General features: G+C 35.2%; 1 protein-coding gene across 4 annotated transcripts in view; it reads left to right on the top strand.

Annotated features, from left to right (window-relative positions):
* CWC22 (CWC22 spliceosome associated protein homolog) overlaps nucleotides 1–21,504 on the top strand; it is a 60,110-nt gene that overhangs the window by 5,057 nt on the left and 33,549 nt on the right. For 3 of the 4 annotated variants that reach the window (XM_032356108.1, XM_032356109.1, XM_032356111.1), the window contains exons 2-4: nucleotides 13,255–13,395; nucleotides 17,901–17,968; nucleotides 19,769–19,879. In XM_032356108.1, the coding sequence (XP_032211999.1) occupies nucleotides 13,369–13,395; nucleotides 17,901–17,968; nucleotides 19,769–19,879 (206 nt within the window). In that variant the 5' untranslated portion in view covers nucleotides 13,255–13,368. The remainder of the gene's footprint in view (nucleotides 1–13,254; nucleotides 13,396–17,900; nucleotides 17,969–19,768; nucleotides 19,880–21,504) is intronic. The other variant, XM_032356110.1, reaches the window with a different exon arrangement.

Genomic DNA, 21,504 nt, shown 5'->3' with positions numbered 1-21,504 from the left:
GGCTTAACCCACTGAGCCACCCAGGCGCCCTATCTCTTTTTTGTATTGCTGAAAATTGATATAAACTTAGTTTAGTCACTAGACCAAGAAAACCCAGAATGATAATATTTGTTCAGTGAATGAAGATGCTGGAGTTAGTGAGGAAAGTTAAATCCTGTTGCCATGCAGTTGAATTGTGAACCAAGGGGTATATGGGAAAGATGAGGTGGGCTTTGGAGAATATAAATACAAGTGATTAAGGGTACTGTAGGTGCAGAGAGCTCCCTTAGGATTTGTTTTTATTCAATAATTAGAGGAGCGCCACTGAACAATAATTATATGTAGAAATAGATTGTTGATAATTGGTCCATTGAGACAGAATTTCCATTTAAAAGCTTAAAAGGTAACTTGAAAAGCATGAAATAATATTGAATATATTGTGGTGGAATGTGCTTTTACTTTAAGGACAAGGTTTCCCTGTGGGCAGCTTTGCAGATACTTAAAGGAAACTTTAGTCCTGAAAGGGTGAAATATAATGGAAATGGACAAGTTTGATGGATACATAATTAATATTTTAGAAGCAAGTTGGAAAAGTTCTTGCAACCTAGACATAAAGAAGACCTTGTGAGAAATGTTACTAGAAAGGTCAAAAAAAATTTGCCTTCCTCTGAAATGAGATTAAGGTTGTCTAATTATGGAAGCGTTTGAAACCGATCCTTCCTCATATCTTCTTTTGTATAAGGTAGCAGAGAGAATGAGGAGGGGGAGTAGATTTGATTCTATGTCCTATTTATAAACTTGAAGGTAGAAATATTAAGATTTGGTACTAATTGGGAGGAAGGAAAAGGAAATTGTCACTTAGCTGGCTTTGTAGGTAGTATCTTAGAGGAAGAGAGGTGGTTTGAGAAGAAGAGGAAATGATAATTACCAAAACTTCCCTAGTTCTGAGGGCCTTTGAGGCGTCCACATGGATTGATTTTTTTTTTTCCCCTATAGACATTTGGACGTAAAGGTTTGAAACTCTGTAGAGAAGATGAGGCGAAAGTAAAAGTCATTCTTGTAAATGTTAGTTGAAAGTGTGAGGATGGAGATAGTCTTCCAGATACAATATGGAGAAAGAAAATATAAAGACTATTCATTTGTTCATTTAACAAATATAGATTGAGGGCTTTCTGTATTAGGAAAATGGAAATGAGCAAAACAGTCAAAATGCATAAACAAAGATTAAACTCTACAGGATAGTAACTGTTAGAGGAGTAGATAGGAGAAGAAAGACAAGGAAAACCAGATAAATGGGGTCTTCTCAAGAAGAGAGATTTAGCAGTACCAGTTGCTAGACCAGTGTCAGGTAAAAGAAGGAAGTGGCCCCTGGATTTAGCAAAAGGAAAGTCATTGTGTAACTTTAATAAGTACTATGGAGTAGTGGGAGTGGAAAAGCAAACTGTGGAGTATAAGAGGGGTTAATGGAAGATTAAGAATTATAGGCATCAAGTGTAGACACATCTGTCAAAATAAATATTAATAAATATTTGACTCTGTAGGAAAAGAGAAAGAATGGAACTTGAGAGGGAGCAGGATAAAGGAAATTTGCCCCGTAGATGTCATAATTTAGATTTAAATGAATCGGTAAAGAAGTTCAGTATGTAGAATTTTTCTTCAAAACCAACTAAATTGGAAAATAAAGAAAAAAGCCTATAGAAATTTTGAAACAAAAAAAATTGACAAATTCCTGTTCTTAAAGAACCTACATTCTGGTGAAAAGGAGCACATTAGAGAATCTTCCATGTACCAACAAAAGAATTTTTTTTTTAATTAAGTAGCATGCTGAAATGGTCATCTCACTTTTCAATTTATTTGGTTAAGTACAGACCATTTTGTGCCAGCTTCATGATACTGGGAAATGAATGAAGGATAATAACTCCTCATTTTATAATGAATAATTTTAGTATGGCTGTTGGTATCACTGAGTTCATTAAAATGTTAAGAAATTCTATATTTCTCTACACAGAGTCAGAAACTAATCAAAGTCTTTTATATTTTGTCCATTTCTATATAAAGAAAAACAGTAATGCAGGTGCTGTCTCCACAACTTTCATCCCTGTACTTGAACATGGGAATCTTCAGTCATTCAAATGGTTCTAAGTCAAAAAGCACACCTGATTTATTCATTGGCTAGGAAGCAAACAACAGAGAGTACAGGTCTCCAAATTCTTTATTTATAATTCTTGGAGCCCGAACTATTTTGACATTCAGAGTTTTTCAGATTTTAAAGAAATATAATGCACATGTATTTATGAAGTAATCACTCTTTTGAGATCCAGGGTAACATCTTCTAATCAAACACATTAGTATTTCTGGGAAGAGTCACCTTAAGTCTCAGGTTGGTACCAGATGAGTTTCCCTTGAGCTTAAGAAAAATCTTTGGAAGTTGTGCTGACCACAGCATAATGTATAGAGTTGTTAAGTCTATATGTTATACACCTGAAACTAATATAACATTGTGTGTCAACTATACTTCTATTTTAAAAAGGATAAAGAAAAACCTTTGTGTTCTCAGAGCTTTTCAGATTTTGTAATTGCAGGTAAGGGATTGTTACTTGTACCTAGTGACTTTTTCTCAAAATGATAATAGTGTTTGGGGGCTTTTATTTTCTTGAAATTGTAGAACTATGCTGAATCAAATCACAAAATCATTTTTCCTTATGTGACATATTATGGGGCATATTTCTCACTAATATGTCCACATTTTTAAAAATAGCAAGAAAAAACAGTAGGAAAGCTGTTTTCTTACAAGATTTTTTTGTTCAATAAAGATATGTAAAGGCCAGAGAAATCTTGTCATAGTTATGACATATATAAGTTAAGAAATGTGGCCAACCTGTTTTTCATATCTGTTGCCTGGGAAGGAAAATCACCATGTGGAAGGGCCAGGGGCTTGGGTCCTATTTGGGGATTTTCTTGAGGATCCCATTACCACCTCCCACCCCCATTCAGTTTTGCATTTAGAACATATTCAAACTAGTTTTTCTTTTGAATACTGTTTAATATTATCATTTTCCCAGTTGAACAACTAAGTTGGGTTTGTTTGGTTTTTTTTTTAACTCTTTTACAATGGTTGAAGTTTGCCAAGTGTGCTGCCATGTAGAATGCAGGAGAGCAAACTAAAGGGAATCTACTTTGTTGGCTCCCTTTTAATTTTTGATACTAAGTTACAGCAAGTTCCTTTAACATTGATTGAGGACACCTAAGGGCCAGTGGTAAGAGTATTCAACCAAAGTCTTTGAGAAACCAGTGCATTTCAACTATTAGTTGAGTATGAATTTTTGAGATAATTGCAGAATTTACAATTTCATAGTTTCCAGTTAACAGCCCAAATTGCATCCTACAGTTGTTATGAAATATTTTGCATTCTGATGCTTGCTGAAATGATAGGAAAAGTATTTCTAAACTTCATCTCCTTATTATAAAATACCCTTGTTCAGGGGAGCAGGTGTGGTTTTGCTGAGTTGCTTACTTGTGACAGGAGAGAGAAATTTAATAATTCATCATAAAATCCACACAATGATACTAGGAAGAGCAGTGAGAGCTATAAACTCTAGATAAATTGCTCTCATTGCTGGAATTTCCAATTAGTCTAAGTATCAAGCATGCACATGTTGAACTCTCAGAATTTCCCTATGGGCATATTCTGTATAAATCTGGACGATGATAGGACTTTATGCATTTTGTGTTAGAACTGTAGTAGCAGTCTACTTTATAATATTGTCAATTTCACAGTTACATTTTGGGACATGGAAATCTAACAGATTGTGTTTGATTACCAGAAAATTACTTGCTGATGATGGGTGAAGGATAGAAAGGGAGAGACGATATACACTGATCAGAAAGAAAACTCACCAAGTTTAGATAAGTAAGGTAATTTGAAATAAAATACACAGAAGATTGCTGTGTGTATATATGTTTAGGTAAGTTGAGAAGAGAAGCCAGGTTTCAGAACCAAGGAAAATTAAATTTTACACAAAAGAGTTAAACTTATTTGCTTAAAGAGTGAATTCTAGCTATGTTGATTAAATAAAGGGAATCTTTAAAATATTATTTCGCATTTTAAAAAGAAGTAGGTAGGGCCTTATATTAATATCAATACCTTTGCTCTCTAGAACTTTGGACAAATGGATCAGTTTAGGATAGGAAAATTTTCTGTATCTGTTTACATTGTGTAGTTTACCAATTTGGTGTCAGTATATTAATGTTACCATTTTCTTTTTTTTTTTTCTTTAAGATTTTTATTTATTTATTTGACAGAGAGAGAGAGAGAGATCACAAATAGGCAGAGCAGCAGGCAGAGAGGGGGAAGCAGGCTCCCTGCTGAGCAGAGAGCCCGATGCTGGGTTTGATCCCAGGACCTCAGGATCACGACCTGAGCCGAAGACAGAGGCTTTAACCCACTGAGCCACCCAGGTGCCCCATTGTTACCATTTTCGTGGGGTTGCAATATCAGATGGTTTGGGCATCAGAAAAACCTTTTGGATTTTAGCTCTGCCATTTACTAGCTATAATTGACTTGGACACGTTGTTTTAAATCTTCCAACCTCAGTTCTCCCATTGAAAAATGAGGTTAAGGGGCACCTGGGTGGCTCAGTGGGTTAAAGCCTCTGCCTTCAGCTTAGGTCATGATCTCGGGGGTCCTGGGATCGAGCCCCACATGGGGCTCAGCAGGGAGCCTGCTTCCCCTCTCTCTCTCTGCCTATCTCTCTGCCTACTTGTGATCTCTGTCAATAAATAAAATCTTAAAAAAAATAGAAAAATGAGGTTTAAAAATAAAGCAAGATAATTATGAAGATTGAGTAAGAAGATACAAATGAAATGCTTAGTGTTATATCTTTGTGGCTGCAGTAATTTATCATTCTTTATTGTTGCTGTTATTAATATAAATTATACATTTCAGAATTCTAAAATGGGAAGTATATGTACTTAATTGGTTAATCTCTGGATATCTCAGGAATCTTATTGTAATGTGCTCTATAGTGTCAATGGTAACTTAATTTGTTGAAGAGCTACTGTATACATTGACAGCTCTCCTATTGTCTGGTTTTGAACAGTAATGGTTAGCCTACATTCACCAGTGCACATCAGCTTTGGGACACCAACCATTTTATTATTTTTAATTGACTTTTGTATCAGTGGAACACGTTTATATAGTTGAGGAAAATACTTTAAAAAATTTTTTTTAATTTATTCATATTAGAGAGCCCCCATGCGTGAGAGTGGGGCAGGGGCAGAGAGAGAGAATCAGCCAGACACCCCCTGAGCATGGAGCCTGATGTGGGGCTTCATCTTACAACCCATGAGATCACAACCTGAGCCAAAACCAAGAGCCAGATGTTTAACTGACTGAGCTATCCAGGCGCTCCAGAAAATACTTTTTAAAAGTTTGCATATTATTGGCATTAGAGCTGAAAGTATCTCCATTATCAACTTGGGCACAGTACTTAGGTAGCAGGTGATTTTAAAATGAGTCTTATTTCACGTACATACTAAGATAAGTCCTCACAAATAGAAAATATATAATAAGGATTTAAATAATGCCAAGAGTCCATATCCAACCCTATCTTTTCTTCCCCAAAAAACCATGATGTGAATATGCTAATAATTCAGCAAGTTCACAATCAAGTTGGATTAGAAAATGTTCATTCTTTATGCAGAAATAAGAACTTCAGCTAATCCCCCATTTTATTTTATTTTTTTTTTAAAGATTTTATTTATTTATTTGACAGAGAGAAATCACAAGTAGATGGAGAGGCAGGCAGAGAGAGAGAGGGAAGCAGGCTCCCTGCTGAGCAGAGAGCCCGATGCGGGCCTCGATCCCAGGACCCTGAGATCATGACCTGAGCCGAAGCCAGCGGCTTAACTCACTGAGCCACCCAGGCGCCCTAATCCCCCATTTTAAAAGGAAAATTGGGTAGAGTTTATTAGTCCTTTGAGTTAGTACTGAATTCAAGTTAATAACTTGGGTTCTACATATAAGTACATCCCATTTTAGAGAAGGGAAATTGTTCAACTCGGGATCTAAATAAAGGCCGCACATTACATTAACTCTGTTAAGTCTCTTTTGTTCTGTAATAACTATCCTGCTTTTTTTCCTTCTTTTTCTTCTTTTGTCCCCCTAGCATTGAATTGTTTGAGAAACTGGGTCATTTGTCATATATGTTAAAGCTCATCAGTGAGTAATCACCAGTAACATATCTAATTAGTAATCAAAGTCAAATTTATTAATTTGATGCAGCAAGGGAGACAACAAACATACTCTTAGGGACCATGGGGTACCTCAAAAAGGGGGTTTAAGAAGGGAACTACACTTTGGAGAGTAGAGGTAGTTATCAGAAACTCCTGTGGACAGTGAGTTACTGATTAATTTATGTGATAATATTAGAATATTAGAGAGTGGAATCCTCCATGGAAGTATAATATAGTATCAGTTTTATAAGGACTTAGTAATTGATTATCCTGGACATAAGAACAAATTAAGGACACTGACAATCCTCCAGGCTTTTAATTTGTCCATAAAGTATTAGGCAGAAATTGTAAACTAATGAGTTGCTAGAACAGTAGATGGTCATATCTTTAGAACATGCAGGTTCTTGCAGACGTTTCACAATCTTACTTTGGAACAGATGGATCTAAAGTAACTAGAATTAAGAACTTGACCATAGATAATCCATGATAAGTATATAATGACTTAAACTGGCGTATTTCTGATTTGCAGATTAGTGGAATCCATTTTACAAGTAGTGATTTACATTTCTTTTGTTAGTTCTCTCTTCATAGCTGTCATCAGGGTTATTTTAAAATTTTATTAGTACCCCTGTTTACTCAGCCTAAGCTGCAGAATAGACCATTATCTTCTGGAGATGCAGTCAGGCCATATCTACACTGTTTTTCAGTGGGTCATGATCATGTATCATGTTTGTGATTGTCATAATATCTCTAGTGGCAGATTTTCTTGCTGTTTGTGTTAAATGATCATTTGACATTATGGTGACTGCACTGCATTTAAGACTCTGGAGATCTCATATTGGTGATTGCAACATATACCAACTGTACCGGGATTATTATATTGTCCCTTATTTTCCAAAATCTGAAACTTTTCGAAAATAACCAAGTGACTTTTCCTGTAAATTGGGTATGAGTTATTTTGCTTTGTCAGTATCTGAAGAATTAACACCAAATCTGGAGATTGTCAAGGACAAGGATCTTGAAGTACCATGAGGAAAAGGCCTAAATGTCTAGTAATCATTTAGAAATATGTTGTCCAGTATGTAAAACTCTTACAAAAATGATTTTCTCAAATCCACTGGGCACATTTGAAGTGCTCAATAGCCACATGTGGCCAGTAGCTGTTGTGTTAATGAAGTGGTGACTGACGGTGTAGAATATGAATTTTCCATCAATGCAGAAAGTTCCGTTGTACAGATTTAGAAGCATCAACCAGCAGAAAGGGAAAAAATAAATAAACAAGAGGACAAAAACCAAAAATATGCAAAGAAATAGAATTGCTAGTGTCAGGCTGAGGGAGAGCCTTATTCTGATAGTGTTAGGCAGTAGTAGTTTTCAGTGTTTTCTGCTTCGGGACCCAAAAAGTCCTGGAAATCAGTCACGGGTGATGTGTGGTTGTGATCACAGCAGCAGTGTCCATCAGGTTATTTCCTGTAAATAGTGAACAGTACTGAGTAGAGTCTTTCACACAGATTTCCTTTGATGTTCCTTCTGCATAATTCAGTTCTTAATGTTAGTTTATAGAAGGAGTATTTAGGTGAATGTAGGGAAGCAGAAACTCCTATGGACAATAAGTAACTGATTAATTTGTCTGATAATATTAGGATATAAGAGAGTGGAATCCTCCATGGAGGTAAAATATAGTATCAATCTTATTAGGACTTAGCACTGATTATCCTGGACATAAGAAAAAATTAAGGACACTAACAATTCTGTAGGCTTTTAATTTGTCTATAAAGTATATTCAAGATCTCACTAATTAATAAGTATATTTAAACCTATAGGCAAAAAAATTTTTTTACAGGAATTTTTTCAGTCCTTATATATGAATATATGTGAAATTTGTATCGAGTTTACCTAGGAAGGTAGTTAATACAGGTTTTTTTCTCTTTTCTTGTCTCAATTTTTCATGTCTTACATTCATTTTAAGAATAATAAAAGCACTTTATAAACATATTTTGTCATCTAAATTACTCCATTTCAGTGCTTAAATTTGTGCTCTTGCCCATGTTGCAGTAGATAATGTTACTTAATTATTATGGCGTATATCTTAAACTCCCAAAGAACCTGTGCTGTGGTTGTCATTGCATAACCAGTGAGAATTTTCCCCCTATGAGTTGTTGCCAGAATGTCTCAGATTTAAAAATCACTGATACTGATATTCTTCTGCATCCATATATACGCTTCTTACCAGTGAGTTAGTATGGATTAATACATTTGGAATGTATGTGTCCCTTTCCAAATGATTGTTGACTTTGTATTTCACTGTTAGGTAGGCTATGAAGTCTCTGTATTTTATCTAACTAGTTCATTGTTTACAACAAATTGAGAACCAAGATTTCTCATCCAAAATTGGAAAGCTGAGGAAACCTGGGGAAAAGATGGATACTGGAAATACCTTGGCAATGCTTTCATAGAATCAGCTTGCCTAGGCTTGCCCTCTGCCCACGCATATGTATATGTATACACACCTGATGTAGTAAGTCAGCTGAGCCCCCATATAGGTACTAGTACTTATATCAAACAAATGTTCATGATGTAATATAATGACTCAGGGAACCAGCTTTACATTAAGTAATGATTTGAAACTTGCATGTGCACCAAAAAAACAAAACAAAACAAAAACAAACAAACAAAAAACCCACAAGCCACTGTGCTTGAGCAGGCTTAATTAAGCTTTGCTTATCAATATAGATTTACTTTTTATAACTAGAATATAAGCTCCATGTAGGGAGGGGATTTTGTTATGATTGCTCACCACTGTCTACCCTGTATCTAGGAGATGCCTGGCAAAATAATAGAAGTGTAGTAAATATTACTTGTTGAATGAGTGTATATATAAATAATACTGGTTGATAAACATGATAAGGATTTGTTAGACATGATATGGTGATTGTGCTGGTAGGGGTAAAAAAAATAACCATTACCTTTAGGCAAGAGTTAATTGAGTAAAATTTTGAATTTTATGGCTCTGTACATTCATAGCCATAAAAACAGGACCTTTGAAGAAAGTCATGTAAAAAATGAAGAGTCCTATGATTTGTGTATTTTGGCACAAACTCATCTTGTTGTGGCACATGGGACCTAAAACCCATCCCAGACAAGGTCTGTGCCTTTGGGGTTGCCTCCACCTGAGAGGAGGGAGAACTAGCTTCTGTTTGTTAGACATGTTTGTTTATTAGTATTTCATATAATTAGCAGCTAGATTTAGGTCTGCCATCCTTTTTTTTATTTGTCCCTTCTGTTTTTTTGTTCCTTCTATCCTGTCCTTTGAAAATATTTAAATATTTTTTTAATTCCATTTTAATTTATCTACAGAATTTTTGACATTACTTTTTTAGTCATTGCTCTAGGAAACACAGTATGTATCCTTAACTTCCCACAAGTGTCTTAGAGTTGATATCATCACTTCACAAAAAATTTAGAAACTTTAGATCATGTAGGCCTATTTTACCTTGTCTTCCTATATGCTACATATCATGTATACTCCCATGTACATACACTGTACCCCTCAAGATACTAATTTTTGCTTTAAAGAGACCACCATATTTTTTTTTAACTTTATTTTTTTATTTGACAGAGAGAGATCACAAGTAGCAGAGAGACAGGCAGAGAGAAGAGTGGCGGGGGAAGCAGGCTCCAGCGGAGCAGACAGCCCGATGCAGGGCTCGATCCCAGGATCCTGGGATCATAACCTGAGCTGAAGGCAGAGGCTTAACCCACTAAGCCACCCAGGCGCCCCGAGACCACCATATTTTAAGTGAAGGAAAAAGTAGCCTTTTATGCTTCCTGAGAAAGTTACTGTTTCTTCGTTCCTTTTTCAAGTCTCCAACTGGTATCTTTTACCTACAGCTTGAGAACTCTTGCATTTCTTGTAGTACAGTTCTGCTAGTGATACATTCTCTTACTTTTTCTTAGTTTTCTTTTGTTTCTTTTAATTAGTAAATGTCTATTTTCATTCTTAAAATTTATTTTTGCTGGAATTGTAGGGTAACAAGTTTTTTATCTTCAGCACTTTTAAGATTGATTGTCTTCTGGTCTCCCTAGTTTCTGATGAGAAGTCAGCAGTAATTTGAACGGTTATTTCCTTGTATGTAATGCATTTTTGCCCCTCTTGCTGCTCTCAGGATTTTCTGTTTATCTTTGATTTTCAGCAGTTTGACTATTGACCATTATCTACGACCATGTCCATAGGTGTGGTTTTCTCTGGATTTTTTCTACCTAGGATTCTCTGAGCTTCATGAATCTGTAAATTTAGGCACTTTGCCAAATATGGGAGAAATTCCCTATTTTTTGAAATTTTTTTTATTCCATTTTTCCTCTCTTTCCTTCTTGGACTTCAGTTACACAGGTATTATGTCCTTTGATATTGTCCCACATGTCCCTGATATTGTTCATTAAATTTTTTTGTCTCTCTGTTTTTAGATTGGTTAATTTCTTTTGATTTTACTTCACATTCATTGACTTTTTTATATCTTCATTTTGCTTTAAGTTTTTAACCAGAGAATTTTTCACTTCATGTATTTTTCAGTTTTAGAAATTCATTTTGGTTGTATTTTCTTTTTCTTTTTGTTTTCTTTTGCTTTGTTTTTGCTAAACTTTCTTATTTTTATTCCTTGCAAGCATGTTTTCCTTTGCACTTTTGAATAAACTGTAAAAACCTTGTGTGCCAATTCCAACATCTGGGTCATGTCAGTGTTGGTCTTTGTCTTTTTTTCTTAAGTTTAGACCACAGTTTTCTGATAAGTTATTTTTAATTGTATCCTGGGCATTGTTACTATTACGTTAAGACTGTAGATTCTGTTATATTCCTCTGAGGAGTGGTGACTTTTTAGGTAATTAACTTGGTTAGTCTTAAATTGTAAGTTCTCTTAGGTGGGTGTTCATATCACAGTTCACTTCTTTGATCCTTAGTAATACTCTTGCACATGTGTTGGTTTAGAGGTGGTCAGAGATTTGGGCACCTTGGGTTCCTCTCCTCTGGCTGTTTCCCTGATGGGCATGCCCTATGGGCATGTTAGTCTGACTGTAGCTACAAATACAGAAGTGGTAATGTGCTTTAGATTGCAACTATCTTTTATAGATTATTTGTAAATAATCTCATATATATTGTTTGTAAGAACTTTGATGCCTTGCCAACTGCTGTAATAGAAATTTTTCTTAACCTAATGATTTGTGTACTTCCCTATCTGCATTAAATGGTACTTGCTCTATGTCACTTCGTAGTATCAAGATTATTTGTGTATGTGATCTAGTGGGGAAAAAATTTGAGTTTCTTTAGGCTAAGTTTCTAGTTATAGGTTCACCACTAACTGGTAGTATAGCTTAGGACAGTGAAGGAACTTACCCAACCTTCAGTATTTTTGTCTTTAAAAAGGAATTGCCACTTTGGAGAACAGTGTGGAGATTCCTTAAGAAATTAAAAATAGAACTTCCCTATGACCCTGCAATTGCACTACTGGGTATTTACCCCAAAGATACAGATGTAGTGAAAAGAAGGGCCATCTGTACCCCAGTGTTTATAGCAGCAATGGCCACGGTCGCCAAACTGTGGAAAGAACCAAGATGCCCTTCAACGGACGAATGGATAAGGAAGATGTGGTCCATATACACTATGGAGTATTATTGCCTCCATCAGAAAGGATGAATACCCAACTTTTGTAGCAACATGGACGGGACTGGAAGAGATTCTGCTGAGTGAAATAAGTCAAGCAGAGAGAGTCAATTATCATATGGTTTCACTTATTTGTGGAGCATAACAAATAGCATGGAGGACAAGGGGAGTTAGAGAGGAGAAGGGAGTTGAGGAAAATTGGAAGGGGAGGTGAACCATGAGAGACTATGGACTCTGAAAAACAATCTGAGGGTTTTGAAGGGGTGGGGCGGTGGGAAGTTGGGGGAACCAGGTGGTGGGTATTAGGGCATGGATTGCATGGAGCACTGGGTGTGGTGCAAAAACAAGGAATACTGTTATGCTGAAAATAAAAAATTAAATTAAATTAAATTAAAAATTAAAAAAAAAAGAATTGAACTGGATTTATAATCCTTATCCTATAGATAAAGGATCTATAATCCTTTCTGTCATTCAAATACAAACATTTTCCTAGTTGTATTCAGTTATTTTGGTACTAGGGACAGTTCTTTCTGTATATTCTCTACCTCTTTTACTTCTCTTATTTTCTTCTATCTCATTTGATTTTTGTGATTTCATTATGGTACACCAAACCATAAACCACTTAGATATGCAATTAAAATTAAGTACTCAAATGGTAGTTCTCTGTTAACATAAGTAGCTGTTCAGCATTTTTCAAAAATTCCTAAAATATTAACAGATGGATACTGAAAAAATTTTTGTTTTAGCATTTAATGTTGATGACTAGGTTTATTCTGAGCCAAATAACTTAGTTCTCACACCTGCATCACTAAAGTCATGTGCCTTTGATAGATTACGTTAAAATTTAATTATTTTAATTTAATACCTTATATTTTTACTCGGCATATTTATTTTTGAGTGATCATTATAAGAACATGGGATAATTCATTCTTAGTTTATATAGAAACATGGGGTATTTTATACTCCGTTTATATAGATTTTATCTTATGTAATTATTCTGTTCACTTATTTTTTTATAATATCACAGTACTCTTTTATAATGTGGGTTTAGGTGTCCCTCACTGAAAGCAATTTGAATAAAGTTATCTGACTTCAGTTACTAAATTAATTTTTGTTCCTCTCAGTCATTAGACTAAAATACCTTATGGTGCTTAATAAGCCCTTATTATTTGCTCTCTTATGCAGAGTCTTTTCTGTGATTGTGTTCTTTATACATTGGTATGTGAAACTGTTTAAGGAATTTTTGAATTTTTATTTAATTATTGATTATATATCTTTGCCTACTAATTAAGAAAAATGGTCAAATGTTCATTGTGTGTAAATAATAAGCTGTTATGTCACATACGTTTTATCACTGTTAACAAAGCTTTCTTTGGTATACCTTTCAGGTGACATTTGCAGACAAAAAAAGTTAAACTGTCAAGGAATTCATACCATTTTGTACCTGTTACTTGGAACAACTTAAGGAGTCTTTGATTTATCAGATCAATTGGCAACAGAAAATGAAAAGTAGCGTGGCACAGATAAAAGTAAGTGTTTGAAATTTATAATGAAGAACATAAACTTGTACCTGTTCTTTAATCAAAAAATGCATTTCATAGAATTAGGACATTAGAACCAGACAGTAGAAAGGCATCATACACATATCTAACTTACACAGTTCCAGGTGTAGCCACGTGGTCACATAGAAGCAGTAGTGTGCAAGAGGGGGATGAGAGAACGTGGAAGATGTATGATGTGTGTGTATCCATGTACATGTATGCATGTATGTGTATCATTGCCTCCACAAATCAAGAAAGTGCATGTGAGTGAGCACCTGCAAAAGAATAATTAATAGGGCAGGGAATTCCGCCATTCTTCTTAAAGATTATACTTCCCTGAATGAGCATGAAATGGAAGACAGGCATCTCCTTCCTTAGTTAATCATAGTTCCTGCATGTCTATCTACAGGGGAGACTCTTATTGCATTTCTAGTGCATAAACAAGCTCTTTATTCTGTGCTCTCCGTTAGACATTATACACTCATTTATTCAACAAATATTCACTGAATTCTTATGTCCTAGTGACTATTCTATGCACTTTACATAAAATGGTGGACAAAACAGAAATCCAGTGGTCTCATGGAGTTCGTGTTTTAGTGTGGGAAGACAGAAAATAAATTATAAACTTAATCCATAAGTAAATGGTGTAGGATAGTGGTATTAAGAGCTAGACTTATGCTACAGACAAAAGATATGGGGTAATGTTGATCATTAGCATTGGGGGTTGCAATTTTGGATAGGGAGGGCCCACTGAATAGGTAGTCATTTGAGCAGACTCTTGAAAGATATGAGGAAGTTAGCCATGTAAATAACTGGGAAAAGAGTATGCCAAGCAGGTGGAACAGCAAGTATAAAGACAAAGAGTCTAGTGTGGCCGAGGCAGGTTGTAAGAAAGGGAGAATAGTAGATGCAGTCAGAGCAATAACAGGAACCAATAACTCTGTCTATTCAGAACTGTTCCTCTGCCTGTCAGTGGACTTAGCAGGAGAACAAACCATTCCACTTCTATTCAACTGCACAGATCTATAAGCAGACACATCACACCTTGGATCTTGGAATCAGTAAAGGGGGAGGTATATTTTTATTTAATTACAGATCTAGGCCCTGCTCCCTTCCTCTCTCCTCCACCAGTTCTGCACCCCTAAACCTCCTTCTTTAAAGAGAAACAGTAAACTGAGCTTAGCAGGGGACACTAGGAACTAGCCCTGGTGCCTGGTAAGTGTTTAATAAACAGAATTGATGGACTTACAGACTGGGGCAGGCTCTGCCACCATCTTTGCTAGATTCTGTAGGGTATAAGGCTTGGTAGACACCCAGCCCATGCTTGCATATCTCTTTTGGTGGGAGTTAACTATCTCAAGCTAGACCCATCTGTCAGTAGATACTTTCATATATTGTTCTGAAATCTGCCACTTTGGGGCTTGTACTCATTGGTCCAATGGCACTTAAGCAGTTAATTAATTGGTGGACCTAGTAGCTGGTAGACTGTGCTGAAAGTTGGCGACATAAAGCGGAGAACTGGTGTGGAACTGGCTCTTGATTGAACCATGTTAGACGAGAGCATTCAGATTTAGCCGGATACCTTCCACAGAGGGAGATGTGTCTAGTCTTTTCAGAATCCTCTTCCTGCTCCTCTTACACTGTGCTTTCTCCACCTTTACCTCCTGTGGTCCTGGTGGGTCCTCAATGGCACCGTCCCATCCTAGGAGTGGGTATCTTCTTCAGTCAGCATGCCCTCCAAGCTTAGTGGCTCAGCTCTGTCTACCAGTTTGTAGCATAGTCTGCCTCCTTTTCTCTATCCTGTTAGCCACAGGCAAGTCTGCTAGCTGGGTGGGGCCCATTTTACCTCATGTAAAGCTCACGTCTTCCCTTCAGTGTTCTCAGGAGTCATTTGCTAGGTTCAGGAGGATTCAGCTGAGGATCTTTGTTTTTCCACTGATCCTTAGCTATCAAGAATCAAGTTTCCTACTTGTTTCAGCCCTTCCTCTCCTTGCTCTTAAAGACTGGTTCCTGAGCCTAGTGGTTGCTCAGAGGTCTGGACTCAGGCTCCCTGCTCCACTCACCTTTTCATACTGCTGTCTTTATATTGTTATATAGGTAACCACATGGTATAAACATTTGTTTTGCTTAATGAACAATTTGGAGAATTTTTAAAGTAATTTTGACAATATATTATTTTCAGTGCCTACTCTGATTTATAACCTGGACACTATGATTAAGAAAAGAGGAAAATTCAAGTTATTATTTGAATCTCATCTCAAAATGATATTTACATAGTGAAATCCTGTTCATCTACCAAAACCTAGTTCAAATCCCCCTCTACCCACTGTCATTCCTCAATATTCAGTTATTGTTCCCTACTCAGGATGTCCTGTTAGCACGTCTCTGTGTGCCAGTCACGTTAACTTAATCATATTTACAAAATCCTGATTCACGACTTCAATATTTTTGGTTTCCCCCCTTGCTTACAACAGATGTTGCGGAGATGTGTTAAAAATCATTAGCACAGAACTGAGGCCTTCTCCCTAATGTAATCAAAATAATTGCTGTGCCTTGTAAAAGAAAAAGTAGACTGCAGTTTTGTTCTGTCTCTCCCCTTCCCCCTCTCCTTCCCCTCTTCCTTCTCTTCCTCCTCCTCTTCTTTTCTCTCTTGCTCTCTCAGGAACACATAATCTGATACGTTTTATTGTGGAAATCTTTATAGCCATCTTTCCACTGTAAGATCATAAATTCCTTGAGGGTTTTTCCTAACTTGTATCCTCCAGATTGTCTACGCAGGACAGGCTGTGTCTTACAATAAATGATCAGTAAATACTCTGTTTGGTGTTGCTATGGATCGGATGAGTCTTGTGTTCCATATTTGTTTTGGAATCTTGAAGTCAAGTTTTATAGAAAACTAGGTCATAAATTTTGAACAATTTTACCTCATTTGGTTGCTAAGTGAAGTAATTTTTAAAACTTTGTTATATACATGAGAAACAGGATTTTAAGGTGGTTGCATTCAGTATAAAATAGCATCCAAACTTTGGCTATCGTAAATTACAAATTTTGACCACATGCTTATTACTCATCTAAATAGATTAGTCTAGTTTGTATATACTATTAGAAAAATTCAGTAGTTGATGAGACTGTTTGGCAGTTTACTTGTGATAAAGTTAGACTCAAACTGCTATTAATTAGTCATAAAATAAGAGGAAGTTGGAGCTTGTTTATATTTCTGTGCAGTATAATTTTCTATCCTTAAACGTTTCTTTTTCCCATTAAGGAGGCAAGCATCTAAATGTGCAGAACAAGTTGTTCATTATTTTATTTCCTTCTTCTTAGCTTTTAAGGTAAAGCTACTTTTAAAAAACATACTGTTTTTCCTTTCTTATAGTTCAGGTTAGTTAAAATGGTTTTAATCGTTTAAAATAAAACTGGACAATATGAATATTCATTAGTGATGTAAAAATGTTACCTATTTACACAGGTAAATATTTCGCTTTTTAACTGTATTTGGATTTTTAAATTAGGATTTGTTCTCCAACTGGATAGTTCATATCTCTGTCTATGTGACATTTCTCTTCAGTTTCATGTTATAGTGAGTTATTTATTTGTATGTCTTGCTATTTTTCAAAGGACTTGGCATAGGATCTCTCTCTCACAAATCATGTTTTTCAAATCTGTAGAATCTAACATAGTGCCATACAGGTCAGACATTTGAACAGTGTTTCCTGAAGGTAAAAATGAATTTTCATAAATATATTAGAATCGGTTTCTAGAACTAAAGTTTTTTTTTAATTATTTTTTTATAAAAATATAATGTATTATTAGCCCCAGGGGTAAAAGTCTGTGAATCACCTGGTTTACATACTTCACAGCATTTACCATAGCACATATTCTCCCCAATGTCCGTAACCCCAACACCCTCTCTCTACACCCCACCGGCCCCCCTCAGTTTGTTTTGTGAGATTAAGAATCTCTTATGGTTTATCTCCCTCCCAATTCCCTCTTGTTCTAAAGTGGTTTCAGGGAGATAAGTGCAATATTATAAGACTTTGATATAACCACAAGAGTGAACTCTTCCTGCTAGAAGACCTCTGGCCCTTAGTCATGTTTTTCACCAAGAAAAAACTTTGGTCTTGCTTTTCACCAAAAGGTGTTTATAAAAGTGATGTTCTTTATATTTAAAACAATATAAAGGAATAAAATATCAACTAAGTGGCATTGAAAATTTGAGAATTATTTTCTTCTACTTTGAATTTTTTTTTATTAAAAAAAGTTTGTGGTCCATAGTGAAAACATTATCTGCCACAGATACTCACCTTGGAGGGCCTAAAAATATTGTTTTGTCTTACATTCTGTTTAGATAACAATTATTCTTATAATAAAAAAAGTTTTCAAAAAATTTGTAAAGCACTACCAATTTTCTGAGATGCATATTTCATTTTCTGTGTGTTTTTAACATAATTTTTTAAAATAACCCCTCCCCCCTCATTCTTTTCCTTTGAAAGCATTCTTCTGGTCATGACAGAAGGGAAAATTATAATTCCTATCAGAGAACCTCTTCTCCAGAAGACAGGTAAATAATTTTATGTGCTCCTGCAATTTAAATTTTTTATAATAAGTTTTAAAAAATTATTTAGCTCTTAGGTTCTTCATTTTAGGGTGAAAAATTTCTTTTAGATGGTTTTGCAGTGAACAGTTTCTTTTAGATGGTTTTGCAGTATTACTTGAATAAGCTTGAGGACAAATCATTTTTGAATGGCTGTTCTAGGAGTTTCTAGTAGATAATTCTAGATTTTATCTAATTTTGGAGGTGAGAGAGAATAATTTCAGCATGCCCAATACTCCATAAGTTTTATAAAATGAAATGAATCCTGAATGGAAGTTTATAAAATGGAAAAACTGAGTTGAAATCACCTTACTTTGAAGTGCTGCTTTTATTGTTACTACTATCCTTTACATAGCTCTTTATAGATTTTAGAGTACTTTTACATATATATCATATCTTATAATTTTGTTAAGATAAAAGATCTAGAAACATTACTATTAATGTTCATCAGGCATTCATAGTAGTACTTCAGTTATTTCACTTAGTGAGCTATGATCATTAAATAATTTTAAATTTTAATAAATGATCATTAAATTTAATTTTTTAATTAAATTCAAATTTTAAATTTTAATAAATCATTAAAATAATTTATGAAGGTAGAAGCATCCTCTAAACTTCCTTCCAATGGTTTTCATCTCTTCCTTACCCCATGTGTACTTTCTTCTTATTTCACTCTGTTGTCTCTAAAAACTTTTGTTTCATAGACATTGAGTTAATTGTCATGGTTGCAAGTACTTAGTACCTTTCATCAATCACCTACTTCCTATCTTTAAAAGAAAAAAAAAACCTCTCTACATGCACAGAAAAACATGTATATCTATATGTTATATAAATTACTTACAGATGTATACAGCTGACCCTTGAACAGCCTGGGGGTTAGGGGCACTAATGCCCCCCGCCCAGTTGAAAATCTGCCTCTGTAACTTTTAACTCCCTAAAAAGCATAGCTTCTAATATCCTGCTGTTGGTAACATAAACAGTCAACTAATATTTTATATATGTTACATATATTATATACTCTATTCTTACAGTGAAGTAAGCTAGAGAAAAGAAAATGTCATTAATAAAATCATATGGAAGAGAAAAATACATTTGTAATACTGTGCTGTATTAAGAAAAATTCGGTAAACCCACACAATTCAAACCCGCAACTGTTCAAAAGGTTAACTGTATATAAAATATGAGTTAGTATATTTATTACTATGTATATTTATTACATGCATATGTATTTAACTTCTCTTAAGGTTCTCTGACTTTATTGATATTTAAAGTTCAAATGGCAGGTCTTATACTGTCATCCTTGTTTGCTAATCATTTCAGTCCTTTCTCACTGCTATTCAGTAAAACAGGTTCAAGAATAATAGCCAGTGTTTTTTGGATATCTCTTGGAATGAGTTAAATGGGTCTTTATAAAGGCCAGCCAATGACATTGATCTCATTTGTTCATTGCTTTGATAAAGCATTTGCAGGGTGGGCTTTTTTCATGCCAACTGTATATGATATCCAGATACAGATCTTTTACTTTAGACAGAGTGAATCAGGATGACAGGTTTGGTTATGTGAACTCCAGTAGTTCTTTTGTACACAAGCTGAAAGCTTTTATAATCAAGACTAAATGAATGATGTCAACAAAATAAGCTGTTGAGAAGTTCGGTAAGACATTGTTCAGTCATAGAGTTGCTTCAGCATTATCAATATATGATTTTCATAGGTATCTATAATATAGCTTTCATCTTATAACTTTGGTTTTCTTATTTTATGTGTTAGATATGCAGAACAAGAAAGATCCCCTCGGGATAGAGATCACTTTGATTACAACAGGTCAGACTATGAGCATTCAAGAAGAGGGCGTTCTTATGATAGTAGCATGGAGTCACGGTTAGTATTGGAAATTTTAACTACAGAAAAATCATATTTGTTTAAATTTTCTTTATGCTTCTTAAAAAACCGTAAAAGTAGCAGCTAGCATTAAATGGATGTTCTTAAGGACCACACTTTCTAATAAGGACTTCATGCAAATTAACTCCTTATTGAAGTATATGAAGTAGTAATTACTGTGTGTTTTATAGATGAAGAAACTGAGGCAGAGAGAATTTAAGTCATTTGTTTTTGTTTTAGAAGCATGTCAGTGGAAAGTCCTGGTCTATCTGACATTGAGCCTAAGCTCTTATTCATTATATGGGACTGTATTGCATGAGGAGTTGGCAGTGTGAGTTTTTTAGATTCATCACTGAATGAAAGTCATTTACATCATATGACATAGAGTGATCAAAATATACTTTCCTACATGATGGCACTGGGACAGTGAGAATGACGTTACCAGTCTAGTTTTTATCTAAATAGAACTTATTCTTTCTTGAGCCTTGGAGAATTTGGCTACCCACCCTGTTAGTCATCCAGTTTCAAAAACTTGTCTACCAAATGTTATTGTTGACGAAGATCTGTATCCTTTTGATGTCTCCCTCATACTATCCATTCCATGACTATCAAGGCTATACTCCCCACTAAAATTTTGATGAAACTCCTCTGCAGTTTGGAGCTAATCACATTATTTGATATCTGCAACCTAAATTTCCTTCTCACTACTCTAATATATACCTAAAAGTAAAATGTCAGATTAAATTAGCCTCCAAAAGCCAGGCTCATCTGCTGTCACCTTAATGCCCCCTTGGGAGAACCAGCTACCATAATTGGTGAGCTAAGCATCTTGCATTCTTTCTCAAATACTTTTAAGACTCTTACAAACTAGATACTATTTTTCACAATTTCGCAAAGAAAAAAGTGAAGTGGGTTTGAAGTGATTATGTAACTTACCTGAGTTTGCAGTTGCCTACCTGGTAGACAATGAAAGTGAGATTTGAACTCAATTTTGACTCCCCAAACCCATTTTTTCTTCCATAATCTCTGACTGTATTACTTCATTGTAACTGTGTTTGGTCCAGTGTATGTACATAAGTCTCATTTGATCCATACACTCACACTGTGAATCAAGCAGACTGTGTATTATGTAGAAAATAAAAGCTAATAGTATGAAAGCATTGGAAGAGAAATTTAGACTTGATGAAGACTCTGTTATCTCTGCATTTGACAGGAACAAACAGTGAAATTATAAAGATGCAATTTTATCAGCCAGTTATGTTATGTCTTACCTAATGTTTCTTAGAAGAATTGTAACCAATGCCAGTAAATCCCTGCGGTAGTTACTCTCTTGAAGCATTCTACACTCACAATAAGAAGCAACTCAGTTACAAATCAGTGCCTAGATTGCAGTGCACCTACCTTTGTTACTAACTGGTTTGTCTATTTGGAACTACTTTTTTCCCCCTTCTGTTCACTCTGTCTTCCCTTATACAGTAGTATACTTCAGTTTCAAAACAGCTCCTTTGAATCTACCTGGCTAAGTTACTCCTTCTCTCTTTCTTTGTAAGTTGTATTACTATATATTAAGACAGACTTTCTCAAATACAGACTCCCCAGATCTAGCTAAAATCTATCGAGCGGTT

This window comes from Mustela erminea, chromosome 8 (genome assembly GCF_009829155.1).
Source record: "Mustela erminea isolate mMusErm1 chromosome 8, mMusErm1.Pri, whole genome shotgun sequence".
NCBI classification, from domain to species: domain Eukaryota; kingdom Metazoa; phylum Chordata; class Mammalia; order Carnivora; family Mustelidae; genus Mustela; species Mustela erminea.
The sequence above is the reverse complement of the archived record's forward strand: the minus strand, read 5'-3'. Positions and strand labels throughout refer to the sequence as shown.